This window comes from Buteo buteo, chromosome 14, assembly GCF_964188355.1.
Source record: "Buteo buteo chromosome 14, bButBut1.hap1.1, whole genome shotgun sequence".
NCBI lineage: Eukaryota > Metazoa > Chordata > Aves > Accipitriformes > Accipitridae > Buteo > Buteo buteo.
In genome coordinates this window covers 19,004,299-19,018,066 of record NC_134184.1, presented here as the reverse complement: position 1 = coordinate 19,018,066, position 13,768 = coordinate 19,004,299, and the positions used below count along the sequence as shown (strand labels likewise).

Sequence of the window (13,768 nt, the reverse complement as noted above, 5' to 3'; positions counted from 1 at the left end):
GTGACTTTGCTAAATTAAGTATGAGGAAACTGTGCAGGGTTCAGTTTGAAATCAACACTGACTGTAAGTATTTAAATGCAGTTTTGACACATGAGCTAGAGATGAAACTTCAGAGACACCTCTATCTAGGATGCTACATGAAGGGGCTCACCTTGAAGGTAAGTTGTCTCCCATTTCACTCAATTGAGATATAAACAAAAAAGTCTATGGAGCCTCCTCCAAAACCAGATACCTACAGCTCAATTCATCTGCTCACATTTGAGCCATTTGAGCTACTGAAGGGTTTTGAGATGTCCACACCAGGTTGACAGACAGGACCTACAAAAGATCTGCTGCCTTCTGGAGTGGCAGCTGGATCCTAAAAAAACACTATCCTTGCACTTACTGGCTGATGAGCTGAGTAGTTCCCCAAACTCTATTGACAATATTTACTAGAAAGCAAGAAATACGCAATTATTCATCACTTGTAAAACATAACCCTCACTAGCTACCTTTTTTCCATTTTTTGCTTCCCTATTTGTTTCTACAGGTACTCATGAGTAAAAAGTAGTGTGAACAATTTAGAGCATATGTAGCAATTTAACATATGGTCAACCAACTTTTCAAAATTATGCATCAGAACGGGAAGCTATACTAAGCAAGGGACAACACACTCTTAAGGGCCAAATTTGAAGTATTCCTTGTCTTGGTGCTCTTTACAATCTGATCCAAATCATGCATCCTAAGCATTTAAGAATCTGACATTTAACTCCTCTGAAAATGCTCCTATCATATATGGAACTTTGACTTTAGGGAGCTGCAATGCCCTTTCCTGTACTCTTACTCCACTGACATTACAAGTTACACACCCTCAATATCAAGTCAATTTCATAAATAACAGAATTGTTCTTGTGACACTGGGCTTTTTTTTTTTTATATCTTGTAAAGAACAGGTAAAAGATTTTAACTGTCAGAGATTTTAACTTATGAGATTGAAGTTGTTTCTAGAATGATAAACCACTCCAATTTTGTTCCAGAATACCACATATCACCCACAACATAACACTGCCTCAGTCTCTCCAAAGAAGTGTCTTGATGTACTTAACATTTTTCTACATTTTTCTAACAGGTCTTTGCATAGATGCAAAGACCATACTGTAAGATCTCATTCCAAAAGTTCCTTTTAAGTAACTTCCTATTAAGATTTATCTTAATACATCAGTAATGGTATCTAGAAGACCATACTTTCTTCCCTATATCATATAAGTCTTTTTCTTCTTACCAGGTCACAAAGGTAGGTATTTAATGTTAATCTCTTTTTTTGCCTCTTTTCTTTCTGCTCCAGCAGCATGTTTTCATAGTTTGAAAAGTGCCTCATTACCAAAAGTCTTCCTTAGAAATACAGCAAAACGTAAAGTTGATGGAGTTCAGCTGTTGGTCCCTGTATCACTATCCAGGAAAAGACATTTCAGGTAATATGTGTAGGATTATTCCTTCTGCTCCTAAGAAGGTAGACAAGGAAGTGATATCTTCTAGGTTCTCACAACCCCAGTCTTTCCACAAACATTCTTTATTCTTTGCCATTCCTGTTACTCAGTAACAGAATTCCAGAATCTTTCTGACAAAGTTGGAATATGCCTACTTCCAATAACCAACCGGTTTGGCAAGCACAGCCTTCATCTCCTGCATATTTCTCTCCTACAGGTATTTTCAGTTTCATCTTTTTCCTTTGTTCTAGTTTGCTTTTCAGTAAGACTCATCTCTGGGGCTTAGTCATCCTTTAATTTTAGTCATGGGCTGAGCTCTAGACATGCAAGTATAGCTGTAGAAGTATATCGCTTTTAAAACTATTCAGCTGTCGTGATGCTCCTCAGTGTTGAACAAACTCCTTTAAGGACATTTGTGCTTTAAGTCATCGAAGTGCAGAGGATAAAATAAATTATTTTCAGTGTCATACTTTTCAATAGTTTAGGTAACTTCATACTGAGGAAAGGATATATGACACACACTGTTAATTTAAAAAAAAAATTAAGAGCTTTTAATCAGTTTATAATATTCTGACCTTTCTGGGAAGGCACCTGGCTTCCAAGCCTTTTTGTGGTAAAATTATAATAATCTTTTTCACAATGACCAAAACACAGACTTCTTACTCTTCAGTTCCTTACTGACCTATTTTGAACTTCTGTGAGAAGGATTCCAGGAATGGCTTTCTTGTAAAATGGCATACTTATTTGACATTGTATTAGTTGAATGGGTGAAATAAATGAATTACTTGGGTATCTTTTGTATTGCCTGCAAACAGGATATTTTGCTTTCACAGTTTAATTTTTCCTTCAGCTTTAGTCTAAAATGCTATGAGACTCCAAATTAATGTTTAATCCTAAGAATTGTAAGATGAATTGGGCTAATAATTATTTCCTAACTTCCTCAATCACTACTATAAAATGTGTGTTATCAAACTGATCTATTTCCTTATTTGCATACTATCACTAGCTTGCTAAAGATCTTGCTAACTTCCCACTGATGCATGTCATCTTTCTCACCTTGTTCTTATAGACATACCTCTAATCCCAATCAAAATTCAGGAGTTCAGATGTTTTATGTTGTTGTTAATTGCACTATTGTTTTAAATAGTGGATCTATTTCTTATAAAGAACATAATCCATGGTATTTGCATAAGACTTTTTTTCTCTTTTTGTGAATATCTTGAACTTATTATTTATCTTTTGGACCAATTTAAGTTAACTTGATTTCTGTTTTACTTCTGCAATTTTTCATTGATTCTACCCTGCTGTTCCCATCACAAGAATACTGATAATTGATAGCATAAAATATAGAAAGAGATCAACAGACAAAAAGACTATGAATTTGCTTGATTTTTATTGCTCTCTTTACTACAGGATTATTGGGAATATCAGCAGCAGTTAACTGACAGAATTCCAAACAGGAGACTCCCAAGTAATCCTTTAACAGTACTTCAACAACAGAGAACCAAATCCTTTGAAATCATGGGCAATTCATAAAGTACAGTGACCTAGGCAGGAAGTGAGTTTCATAGGATTGGGCCATTACAGATATTAAAAACAAGCAAGCAAACAAACAAACAAAAGTAGATACCTATCAATGCCATGAAAGAGCCTGGATGTACTGGTGAAACTAGAGTAGCATTCCAGGTGTTGACAGTTTGGAATCATGATAAAGCAGGATCATTTCTGGAAGTGCCACGGACCCTCATAGTACAGAATTCTGGATTTTGGGGATTCTCATAAAAATGTCCTGACAACTGTTTTGAACCTGCTTCTTTTTTTGTGTGTATCCTTTCAGCTAAATTTATAAATTATATTTTGCCTTCTAAATGAATATTTGGTCTAACAAACAAAATATCCTTCTAAGGTATACAAAAGCCCCCATACAACATGCAAAAAACCTCTTAAAATTGAATTAGTAATTACTTATTAGCAAGTTGGACAGACTCTTCCTGCTTTTTTCTTTTTTTTCCTCTCTTCTTTTGAAAGTCCAGTCTTACTCAAAAAGCAACCATTCAAGCTTAAGAAGCACCACTAGGAATTCACCCCTCAAAGTCAATCCAAACCATACACCCAGCCAAACATGAAGAAATCATCTGACTAAATGTCATGTATACTGCAAATATCTACATCTGAGCTACTGACCCTAGGCTCATTTTTTACCCATACATTTACGTTTCCAAGGTACAACTCACCTCACTCTAAAGTAGCTATCTAAAATAGGTCCAATGAATTATGCCCTAGAAGATATTTAAATGTTTTATATTAAAACAAATTTCTCCCTATATGAAGAAGAGAACTTGATTTTACTTCATGTATCAGACAATGGGGAAATGGAAGTAGCTTCACTCTTCATGCACTTGTGTATAGTATATTTTTCTTCACTGGATGTAATTTTACTCACTGCACGAAGACAGTCACATCTAAAGATTTTACAGTAAATCTGGTACATTGACAATTCTCACAGTTTTCTCAAGTTTATAGAACAGGAAAATTCTGCTTTGTTGGTAATAGCAGCAAAGTGGAAGGGTTTTCTATCCAGGGTGTCTAATTGTAGTTTCAAGGTACCTCCTATGGTCCCTGTCTCCACAGGATGGCGTGCCAGCCAATTTTGAGAAACACTTTATCTAAACATAAAAAAGTCATCATTTCTGTAACTGGAAAATAAGTTATCAGTAAACTCTTCTACACTGAAACATCTTATGACGGCCAATATCTTTTGGTATTAAAAGCCTGCACTAAACGCAAGGGCGCTCACACAGCAGTTAGAGAAGACTTAAGCTGAAGCTTCTGTAGTCCCTTTGCTGCCCAACCCCTCCAGGAAGTGACCTTGCTCATTTTCCTCTTAGGAGTCTGTTTCCTCTCAGGTCCACTCTCTGAACTTGCTCACCACCACTCTGACATAAGACATTTAAATGTACTCTGTTGAGACTTTTAAATGTACTCTGTTCTGTCATTTCTGTATGGCAGTGTCATATTTCTTCTCTTTGGTTATTATTTGGACTTTTTGGCAGCAATTATAGGTGAAAAACATAGGAACATTAAATTACATCAATAGGAACACACACATATTGCCAATGAAAAATGAAAAAGTGAATGAATGTTAAAATAAAATTTCATATCAAAATAGGCTTATAAACAGGGGTGTTTGGTTTTTTTTAAAATCTGTCAGCAGCTACCTTGGTTAAATAAATTACTAGTAAATTTCTGCTATTGGGTAACAGGAAGAGAGAGAGAGAGAAACAAATTATGAACAAGTGTAACGCAACCAGTGCTGTGATATATTTAGCAAATTAGCAAAATTTAGTCTCATTTAATATGTAGTGGAAAACTGCTGTGCCAGTGGTCACTTTTTCAGCTGGAGGTATCAGTTTCTTCTGCTTTATTCTTAATTCTTTCTGTAAGTATTAGTAACATTATACAGATAAAGTGCAATTTTTGACTCTGGCAAGCTGCTCTGTTCTAACTTTTACAATGTAGAAATATTTCAAGTTGCTATTAATATGAGGTATGTCCTTTATATTTTCATATATCTTTCTATTGAGTGAAAAAAATTGATGTAGTGAAACTGCTAACAAGCTGAGCCTTTGCAACCATGGGCCGGTGATGAAAGCCACCTCATGTCTAAAGCATCCCCAGGTCACAGCCGTCACACTCACTGCAATTCATTGCTGTCACAATCTGCTTTCCCTGCTTGTTGTTGCTCTCCTCTTATTCATCCAACTCATATATCTAAACATTCCATTACAAAAAGACATGTAATGTTCGTCTCATGTTTGAAGGGGCACAACACTCTTCTGAAATATAATTCTGAAGATTTTAGAGCTCAGAGTTCACTGCCAAATCTAAGGTGTTGCTTTGTAAGGCTTCCCTTGTAATTGTCTTTGTCTCATCTCCTGAACATACAAGGATAAAATGTTTGGTTAGTACATGAACTCAGCTTTATTCCAACTTCTTATCATGAAGAAATGAAATATTGCCCAGTAATAGAAAGGTATTTGAAGCTTTGTGAGTTTAAAGATAACAGCACTAACTGTGAACTCGGTGAATTGGAAGGAAAGGTCAGCAAGTCATCTACCGTGGCACTGTTCACAAAGGCAATTCTTCTATCCAATGAACCAGGTTGTTTATAATCTGAAGACTTAGATTTTCTAAGACTTAATTTTGTTCTTTGTTACTTAATTAGATAAGGTTACTATTGATTTACTTTTCAGAGTAGAAATTTCTCATAGATATTCTAACTTTCAAGCAGAGTTTAAACTCATAAACATCTTGTACTCTAATTTCAAATCTACGCTCTCATTTCAGGTTACAACTATGAACTCCAAGATGAGTGATTCACAAACTTTTCAAATCAACTTGTGGAAACATTGTTACTAAGGAAAAACATTTAAGTAAAATTAGGGTTAAAAAAATGAGCCAGAAGATAATGAAAACAAAACGAAAAAGTCTAAAAAATGTGGCAATTAAAAAAAAGGACGATATGATTCTAACAACAAACAGTTTTGTGAAAGAGAGCAACTGTACTATTTATCCATTCCTGTAAAAATAAAGAGAAAGGAGGTTTGACCTTCTCACTTACATCTATCCTCTAAGATATTTATTTTGATTGTGCTATAACTTATTATTCATAAACTTTACATTGCCAGTGCAAGGTTCAAAAAGTATGCTGATTAGAGAGTTTCCTGCTCAACTACTCAGTGCATATAATTCAATGGACACTAAAATCACAGCCTCTGACTATGCCTAGTGAGGAACAGGTAAACTGCCAGTGACATTATGTCCATGCTCATGGGAAGAAAATCCCCCTAACAATGACCGCATGCTTTTATGTTGCTGATCAGTATTAAAAAATAGGAACATAATTACTTGGCTGTGGTATCTCTATCCACATGACCATATTCATCTGCCATAGACAAAAAAAGGGGACATAAATCTAGACATACATTGTACAACAAAGGGGCTGAGGGAAAGTTCCTTTGCCCTTACAGTATCACTGAAATAACTATGTGCAGCAAGGTCTCACATTCAGAAGTGAGTTTTGGAAGGCAAATTTTGTGTTTATGTATTTAGCTGTAGTACAAATGTATTGTGGGCAATATGTCACAGGCCTTGACTGAAGAAGTCACAGCAGCACTTAGTGTCTCCATAAGGTTCTACCTAAATGTCCCAAAACTCTAACTTAATCGTGCAAACTCAAAAAATGCATATTTCACCCTTGAGTGAGCACTTTTCTAAATAGAACTTAGGTTAATTTGGCCATTTAAAAACACTTCATTGTAAATCCACATCTTTTTAATTTACAGTTATGTGCAAACCAGATGGGAACACAAAACCTGGTTTGCTAAATAACTTGCACAAGATATTATGCCAGGAGCTGCGCAAAAGTTGGCAGCTATGATAAAGATTTAATTAGCATGAATACAGGATAGCTGAATTTTCAGAAATGACAGAGATAAATAGTGTAGATTATTAATACAAACAAATGCTTAAATATGCAAGATTTAAAAAAAAAAAAGATTTTCTAGTTACAAAGTGCTGCTAAAAAGTTTCAAACAGAGAACTAAAATTGCTAGGTACTTTCAAAATCTCACCTAGATTATAAAGAAACTTGTTAAGAAGTTAAGGAACTCTAAGATAAGGAAAATTTTCTGGTATGGCACTGCCTATGGTTAAAATAATATACATAGTCACATGATGACAGAGTCTCCCTTCAGAGTCCAATGCTTTTAAACCTACTAGACAGGTTTAGATCAGATGAGCCATAAGTACTTCTCAGTTAAGTGCTTCCTGGGTCCAGCAATATTCCCATAATGTGGTGAGTTCTGTGAACACATCAGGACCTGCTTTCCGCAGAAGGAAAGCTTTTTTACATAGCGTAAGAGCAATGTTGTACTTGAAATCTACCTGATTTTGATAACTTGAGACAAAGATCAGGGGTCACATTGGGGTGTGGTCCCATAGACATATTTAAATGTAGGCCACTTAGGCTACTTTAATAACTATAACTAGCTTGTAAATCAACTTTACAAGCTAGAAGTCAGCTTGTCAAACTTTAGAAGCAGAAAGTTACCAATGCTCATGAAGGTCAAATTTTGTACTCTTACAAGTGAAATCAAATAGCTCACAGAAAATGAAAGAAGGGAAAATAGTAGGAAAAATAGTGAAAACAAAGTTTTGTTGCCACAGTAATTCATACTTGTCAGGTGTCATTTAGCATGTGCTCCATCCCAATCTTCATATTTTAGATAACTCTGTAATACCAGTGGTCACTGTTCCAATTCAGAAAATAAATTTAGAATTAAATAGAGCACCACGTATGTTCCAGAGAACTTTAGGATCATGTAACTCTTACTAAATACTGATCAAGTGAAAATAGAAAAACAAAGGTGCAGAAATCACCATATAATTGAACAGTTAGTTAGCAGCAGAGTGTTTATATTCCTGAGATACGGGCAAGATGGACATAAGGGTGGAATCTAGCCTTGCTGACATAGCACCTAAAGAAACAATTCTTCTCAAACCAATGTCTTAACTCCCCATGTCATCAAAGGTGAGAAAGGGATGCCACTGAAGGCCTCCAAAGAAGATCCTACATTTGAAAGTGCAGGTACCCAAATTAGGCCATCAGACCATATTTTCCTAGGTCAATAGCAACATAGATTTATTGACTTTTAACTGAAGAGTTCTTTATGATTCCGGGCTTGTTAGGTTAAAGAGGACAGGAGCACAAGCATGTTGAATGTCCTAATAAGACCTCTTCACTCTATTTAAATCATCACGAACATCAAAACTTTTGCAACTCTTGATTTGCAAGTCCAAGAGATTTTAAGTTTATCCATTTTTTGTCAAAGGAATTGCATTAATGGACAGATTTCCAACACAGCACTAAAATATCAAATAACCATGCAAAGGCATGTCTATTTCTAACATGTGAATGTTACATAAAAGCACAAATATTTGTGTACTTTCTGTATCTCATTTATTAGCACTAAAGAAGTGTAACAGGTAAAATGTAGGTATCTGAATAAATGTCAAATCAAATTTTAAGTATCTAGTGGTAAGGGAGAAATGCCTTTAAAATGAAAACAGATCATCTTCAGTCAGGAGAGAAGACTCCATGCCTCTGCTAAATACCTCTATAACCAGACTAATTTTGTTACAGGCAGCAAACAAAACCTAAAATGAATAGACAATTTCAGATATCAGATATGTCTGAGATATCTCTACAATACTACAGTTCTGGCCTGCAGATTACCAGGTCTGTTCTGTGCAGCTTCATTCCATTCTGTTCTGGCATTTGGCAACTTAGGTTCTGCAGAGGTAAATAAAGAAGCCTTTCAGCCTTCTTCAGATAATTTGCAGCATTTCAGTTCAAATGCTTAGATTTAGAAGTTGGAAGAACAGTCTATTCTAATTTAAGCAAGAAGTAATTTCTTCCTTGATATCTTGAGGAATGTTGCCATTAGACTACAGACTATGAAATACGAAAAATCAGAAAGCTGTGTGCTCTGCATGAAAATGCTTCAACTTGAGCACTGTTTTAATACTGATTTAGAGAAGGGGAGGAGAACTGAGAAGATAAAACTGGCCACCAGCAGGCTACTGTGTTCCCAGAGCTACAACAGTTGTGTTTCTTGACTTTATGACATACCTTATAACATTTGACATCTACCCACCTTTATAATATTTATGACAGTTGTGAGTGTGCTAGAATTTTGTGTGGGTTTTTTTTTTTTTTAATATAGTTACCTTAATAACAGATGTCTCAACTCTGGATGGAGGACTCTGCACTTGTGCTGCTGCCGCCATGTTGGCGATGGTGCTAAGGTGATTCATCTGACTCATTGCCATCGTGACAGATGCTGGAGGTAGGCTCACAGGAATTAATGGGTGGGGCATCATCATAAAAGGAAGTTCCAATCCTGGTGGAGGAAACAAAAAAAAAGGGAAATAGGTTTATGCATCTTTTTAAAACATTGGGGTTTTTTTCTCCTAATGGACAATATTCAAGTGATGAGTGACAAGATGGTTCACATTGCAGGACAAAGCAGGTATATGTCAGTTCTCTTCCAGGATATGCATGGGTAAGTCACTAGCAACCATGGAGGGTTTCTAGCCACAAGGAGAGGCTATTAGACCTCTTAGCTTGGTAATATCACTGTAATGTATGATAACATTGCTAAGCAATGGCTGTTTATTATCTTTTTTAATATCTGCTGTAAGGTGCCTTAGCAATGCATTATTATGCCACTGATGCACAGGTTAGCAGTTATTTTAAGTATCAATTTTATTGCATATGTATTTGTTCTCTATTGTCTCCGCTTCCTCTGCTTAATACTTTAAAGGAAGTATTCCAATGTTCCCCACATCTTTGATTTTTCATAGCCTATTTATATAAACACAAAATAAAGACAGGAATTGGAAAACTGCTGATGTTAGTGCTGAAAGATGTCAACCCGTACCATTTGGCAGAAGGTGGTTCTGTTGAAGAGGGTTGAGAGGATGGCTAACTGGAACATTATGCTGTCCAGGCAAGTTGGGGTGGTTAACAGAGGCCTGTGATCCTTGGGTGGGGGGAGACTGAAGTTTTTCTTTATCCCAAGAACCATCACTGCTGCCTGTGGGGAATGAATATAAATTATTTGGATGAAGGAAGACTCCAAATTTTCAGTGTCTGAATTTGCAAGCAAGGCCAGCAATCTAACCTTTTTTGCAAGTGGCAATTTTTATTCTTTTTTTTTTTTTTCCTTTAATATGTGGGTTGGGGGAAGGACTTTTGGTTTGTTTGGGGTTTTTTTCACCCTAAGAAAAAGATATATAAGGATAACTTTTTAAAGTTAACAGTTAAAACACAAACCTAAAAGTATTACAGTTGTCCTCATTCACGTGAACTTTGTGTTTGATGTATATTTTACATATACTTGTGCCATTCTTAGCAAGTAAAATTATATATTGCATTTGTTTTATATGTGAGAGAATATTTTTGCCTGCAAAATGTCTAAAAAATGAGTATTGCCTCTTATGCCAATTAAAATTTAAACTACAGTCATATTTCTTCTTGTATTTGTAAATAAATAAACATTATAGGAAGTAACTAAAATTTTAATGTGTTGAGGGCACCAACATGCATGCATATGTGCTTGGCTGACGATTCTGTTTTGTATATTCAATTTTTATTTCATATTATTAATTAAAAGGTAAGGGATTATTAATTGATTCCTGCAGTCTTCTAGTACTGGAAAGGACTAACAGCAAGGAACAACGTGGACCATTAAGTGTTGAGACAAGCAATAATTCATATATTTGAGAAATACCCTTTTTCACTACTGCAGACCTCCTCATAAAAAATACTCACATAATTAAACAGAAGGATACAATTAAAGGACAATACTAAAAATTAATGTAACCTTATTAATTTGTACATTTATATATAATGAAAAGTTTAAACTCTTCCAATCTGATGACTTATGTTATTCATGGTGCATATTTATGTGTAATGCTGAGACTGAGTATATGTATGTTTACACATACAAAGTAATCTATACACTCATTGTATGAGTTTATTTACCATATGCAATCAATAAACAATGTTTGAATATATTAATAAATATGTATATATGCATGCATTCTCAGCAATATTAATATATCCATCAGCAATACATGATTGCTTCCTTTTTCATATAGAGCAAAATTTCACCCTCCTGACTTTGAAAGTTTCTACTTTCAGTCAAGACCTATTTAATCTATACCCAATTTGCATATTTCTGAATGTTTTTCTATTTACATCTTACTTCTTAATGAACAACAGGGCCTGAAAAACAACAGGACTGATACCACGTCATCCTTACTTCAGTAGAAATGGGATTAGCACATTAGTCTTGACATTTTTTAACATCGTTTTCATGGGATGACAAAAGCACAAAAGTTGGTAGAATTCCAATTTAATTTCTCTAGATCTATTAAAAACCTGATTGTAAAAGCTGTACAACATAGTTTATAATGAAAAATACTCCATTATTGCCATGATTTTCTTTCCCTAGTTACTTCATGAGGACAGTTAAGGCTCAATATAAATTCTAACTCATTAGCTCAATACTGTCTCAATCCCAGTGTAAATTGTTCAGAAATAGGTAATGAAAATTCAGTCCAAACTCTCCCGCACTCAAACAAAGCAATTTTATGAAACAATGAAAAGAATCAATTATATGAGATACTTTTATTATTTTACAAGAAATTGTCACAACCTTTACGCAGTGTACATAGTTGAACTGGTTAATACATGATTTGAATCTCATCACCTCTGATAAGTGAACATGTTTTCTTGTATTCTGAGAACTAAGAGACTCTCAAAAAACCATGAACCTACTTTCAAACACACAGATAATTGAAGGACCTAAATCTTAGCTAGAAAAAATATTTTTTCTTTCTGATTTTTATTTTCTCTAATTTTCTGCTTTTTGCCACTGTGGCATACATATTTCACTTATTTTGAGTATACTTCAAATATGACTCTGGAAATAAGAGTTAAACACAAAAAGTGAGTTAATCTCACTTAATTTTAGCCAAAATGTAGGTGTTGATACAGATTCAACGGAGAAAGACAGGTAGTTCCAAATGGTTATTCATCCTATCTTAGGGCATATGTCCATAGAATAATAAAGCCAGTTTTATGACACTTCTTCAGGCTTCATTAAAAAACAACCACTGAAAATCATAGAATCATAGAATCATTCAGGTTGGAAAAGACCTTTAAGATCATGGAGTCCAACTGTTAACCTAGCCCTGCCAAGTCCACCACTAAACCATGTCCCTAAGCACCATGTCTACACGTCTTTTAAATACCTCCAGGGATGGTGACTCAACCACTTCTCTGGGCAGCCTGTTCCAATGCTTGACCATCTTTTGGGTGAAGTTTTTTCCTAATATCCAAACTAAACCTCCCCTGGTGCAACTTGAGGCCGTTTCCTCTTGTCCTGTCACTTGTTACTTGGGAGAAGAAACTGACCCCCACCTCGCTACAACCCCCTTTCATGCAGTTGTAGAGAGTGATAAGGTCTCCCCTCAGCCTCCTTTTCTCCAGGCTAAACAACCCCAGTTCCCTCAGCTGCTCCTCTTAAGACTTGTTCTTTAGGCCCTTCACCAGCTTCATTGCTCTTTGGACATGCTCCAGCACCTCAGTGTCTTTCTGTAGGGAGGGGCCCAAAACTGAACACAGCACTCGAGGTGCAGCCTCACCAGTGCCGAGTACAGGGGGACAACCACCTCCCTGCTCCTGCTGGACACACTATTTCTGATACCGGCCAGGATGCCATTGGCCTTCTTGGCCACCTGGGCACACTGCTGGCTCATATTCAGCCGGCTGTCAACCAGCACACCCAGGTCCTTTTCTGCCAGGCAGCTTCCCCAGCCACTCTTCCCCAAGCCTGTAGCGTTGCGTGGGGTTGTTGTGACCCACGGGCAGGAGCTGGCACTTGGCCTTGTTGAACCTCATACAATTGGCCTCAGCCCATCGATCCAGCCTGTCCAGATCCCTCTGTAGAGCCTGCCTACCTTGAAGCAGATCAACACTGCCACCCAACTTGGTGTTGTCTGCAAATTTACTGAGGGTGCACTCGATCCCCTCATCCAGATTACTGATAAAATTATTAAACAGAACTGACCCCAATACTTGTGACTGGATGCCAGCTGCATTTAACTCCATTCACCACAACTCTTTGGGCCTGGCCATCCAGCCAATTTTTTACCCAGCAAAGAGTACACCCATCCAAGCCATGAGCAGCCAGTTTCTCCAGGAGAATGCTGTGGGAAATGATGTCAAAGGCTTTACTAATGTCCAGGTAAACAACATCTACAGCCTCTCCCTCATCCACTAAGCAGATCACCTTGTCATAGAAGGAGATCAGGTTAGTCACGCAGGACCTGCGTTTCATAAACCCATGCTGACTGGGCCTGATCACCTGGTTGTCCTGTACATGGCCATGTAATGGCACTCAAGATGATCCACGCCATAACCTTCCCTGGCACCGAGGTCAGACTGACAGGCCTGTAGTTCCCCAGATCGTCCTTCTGGCCGTTCTTGTAGACAGGCATCACATTTGCTAACTTCCAGTCAACTGGGACCTCCCCAGTTAGCCAGGACTGCTGATAAATGATGGAAAGTGGCTTGGAGCGCACTTCCACCAGCTCCCTCGGCACCCTTGGGTGGATCTTGTCTGGCCCCATAGACTTGTGTGTGTCTGAGTGGTGTAGCAGGTCACTAA

The 13,768-nt window shown here is 36.8% G+C and overlaps 1 protein-coding gene across 4 annotated transcripts in view; it reads right to left on the bottom strand.

Annotated features, from left to right (window-relative positions):
* The window catches only part of DACH1 (dachshund family transcription factor 1), a 366,682-nt gene that overhangs the window by 109,200 nt on the left and 243,714 nt on the right, over window positions 1–13,768 (bottom strand). For 3 of the 4 annotated variants that reach the window (XM_075046091.1, XM_075046093.1, XM_075046092.1), the window contains exon 4: window positions 9,258–9,430. In XM_075046091.1, coding sequence (XP_074902192.1) covers window positions 9,258–9,430 — 173 coding nt within the window. Of the gene's footprint in view, window positions 1–9,257; window positions 9,431–9,970; window positions 10,127–13,768 lie in introns of all 4 variants that reach the window. The other variant, XM_075046090.1, reaches the window with a different exon arrangement.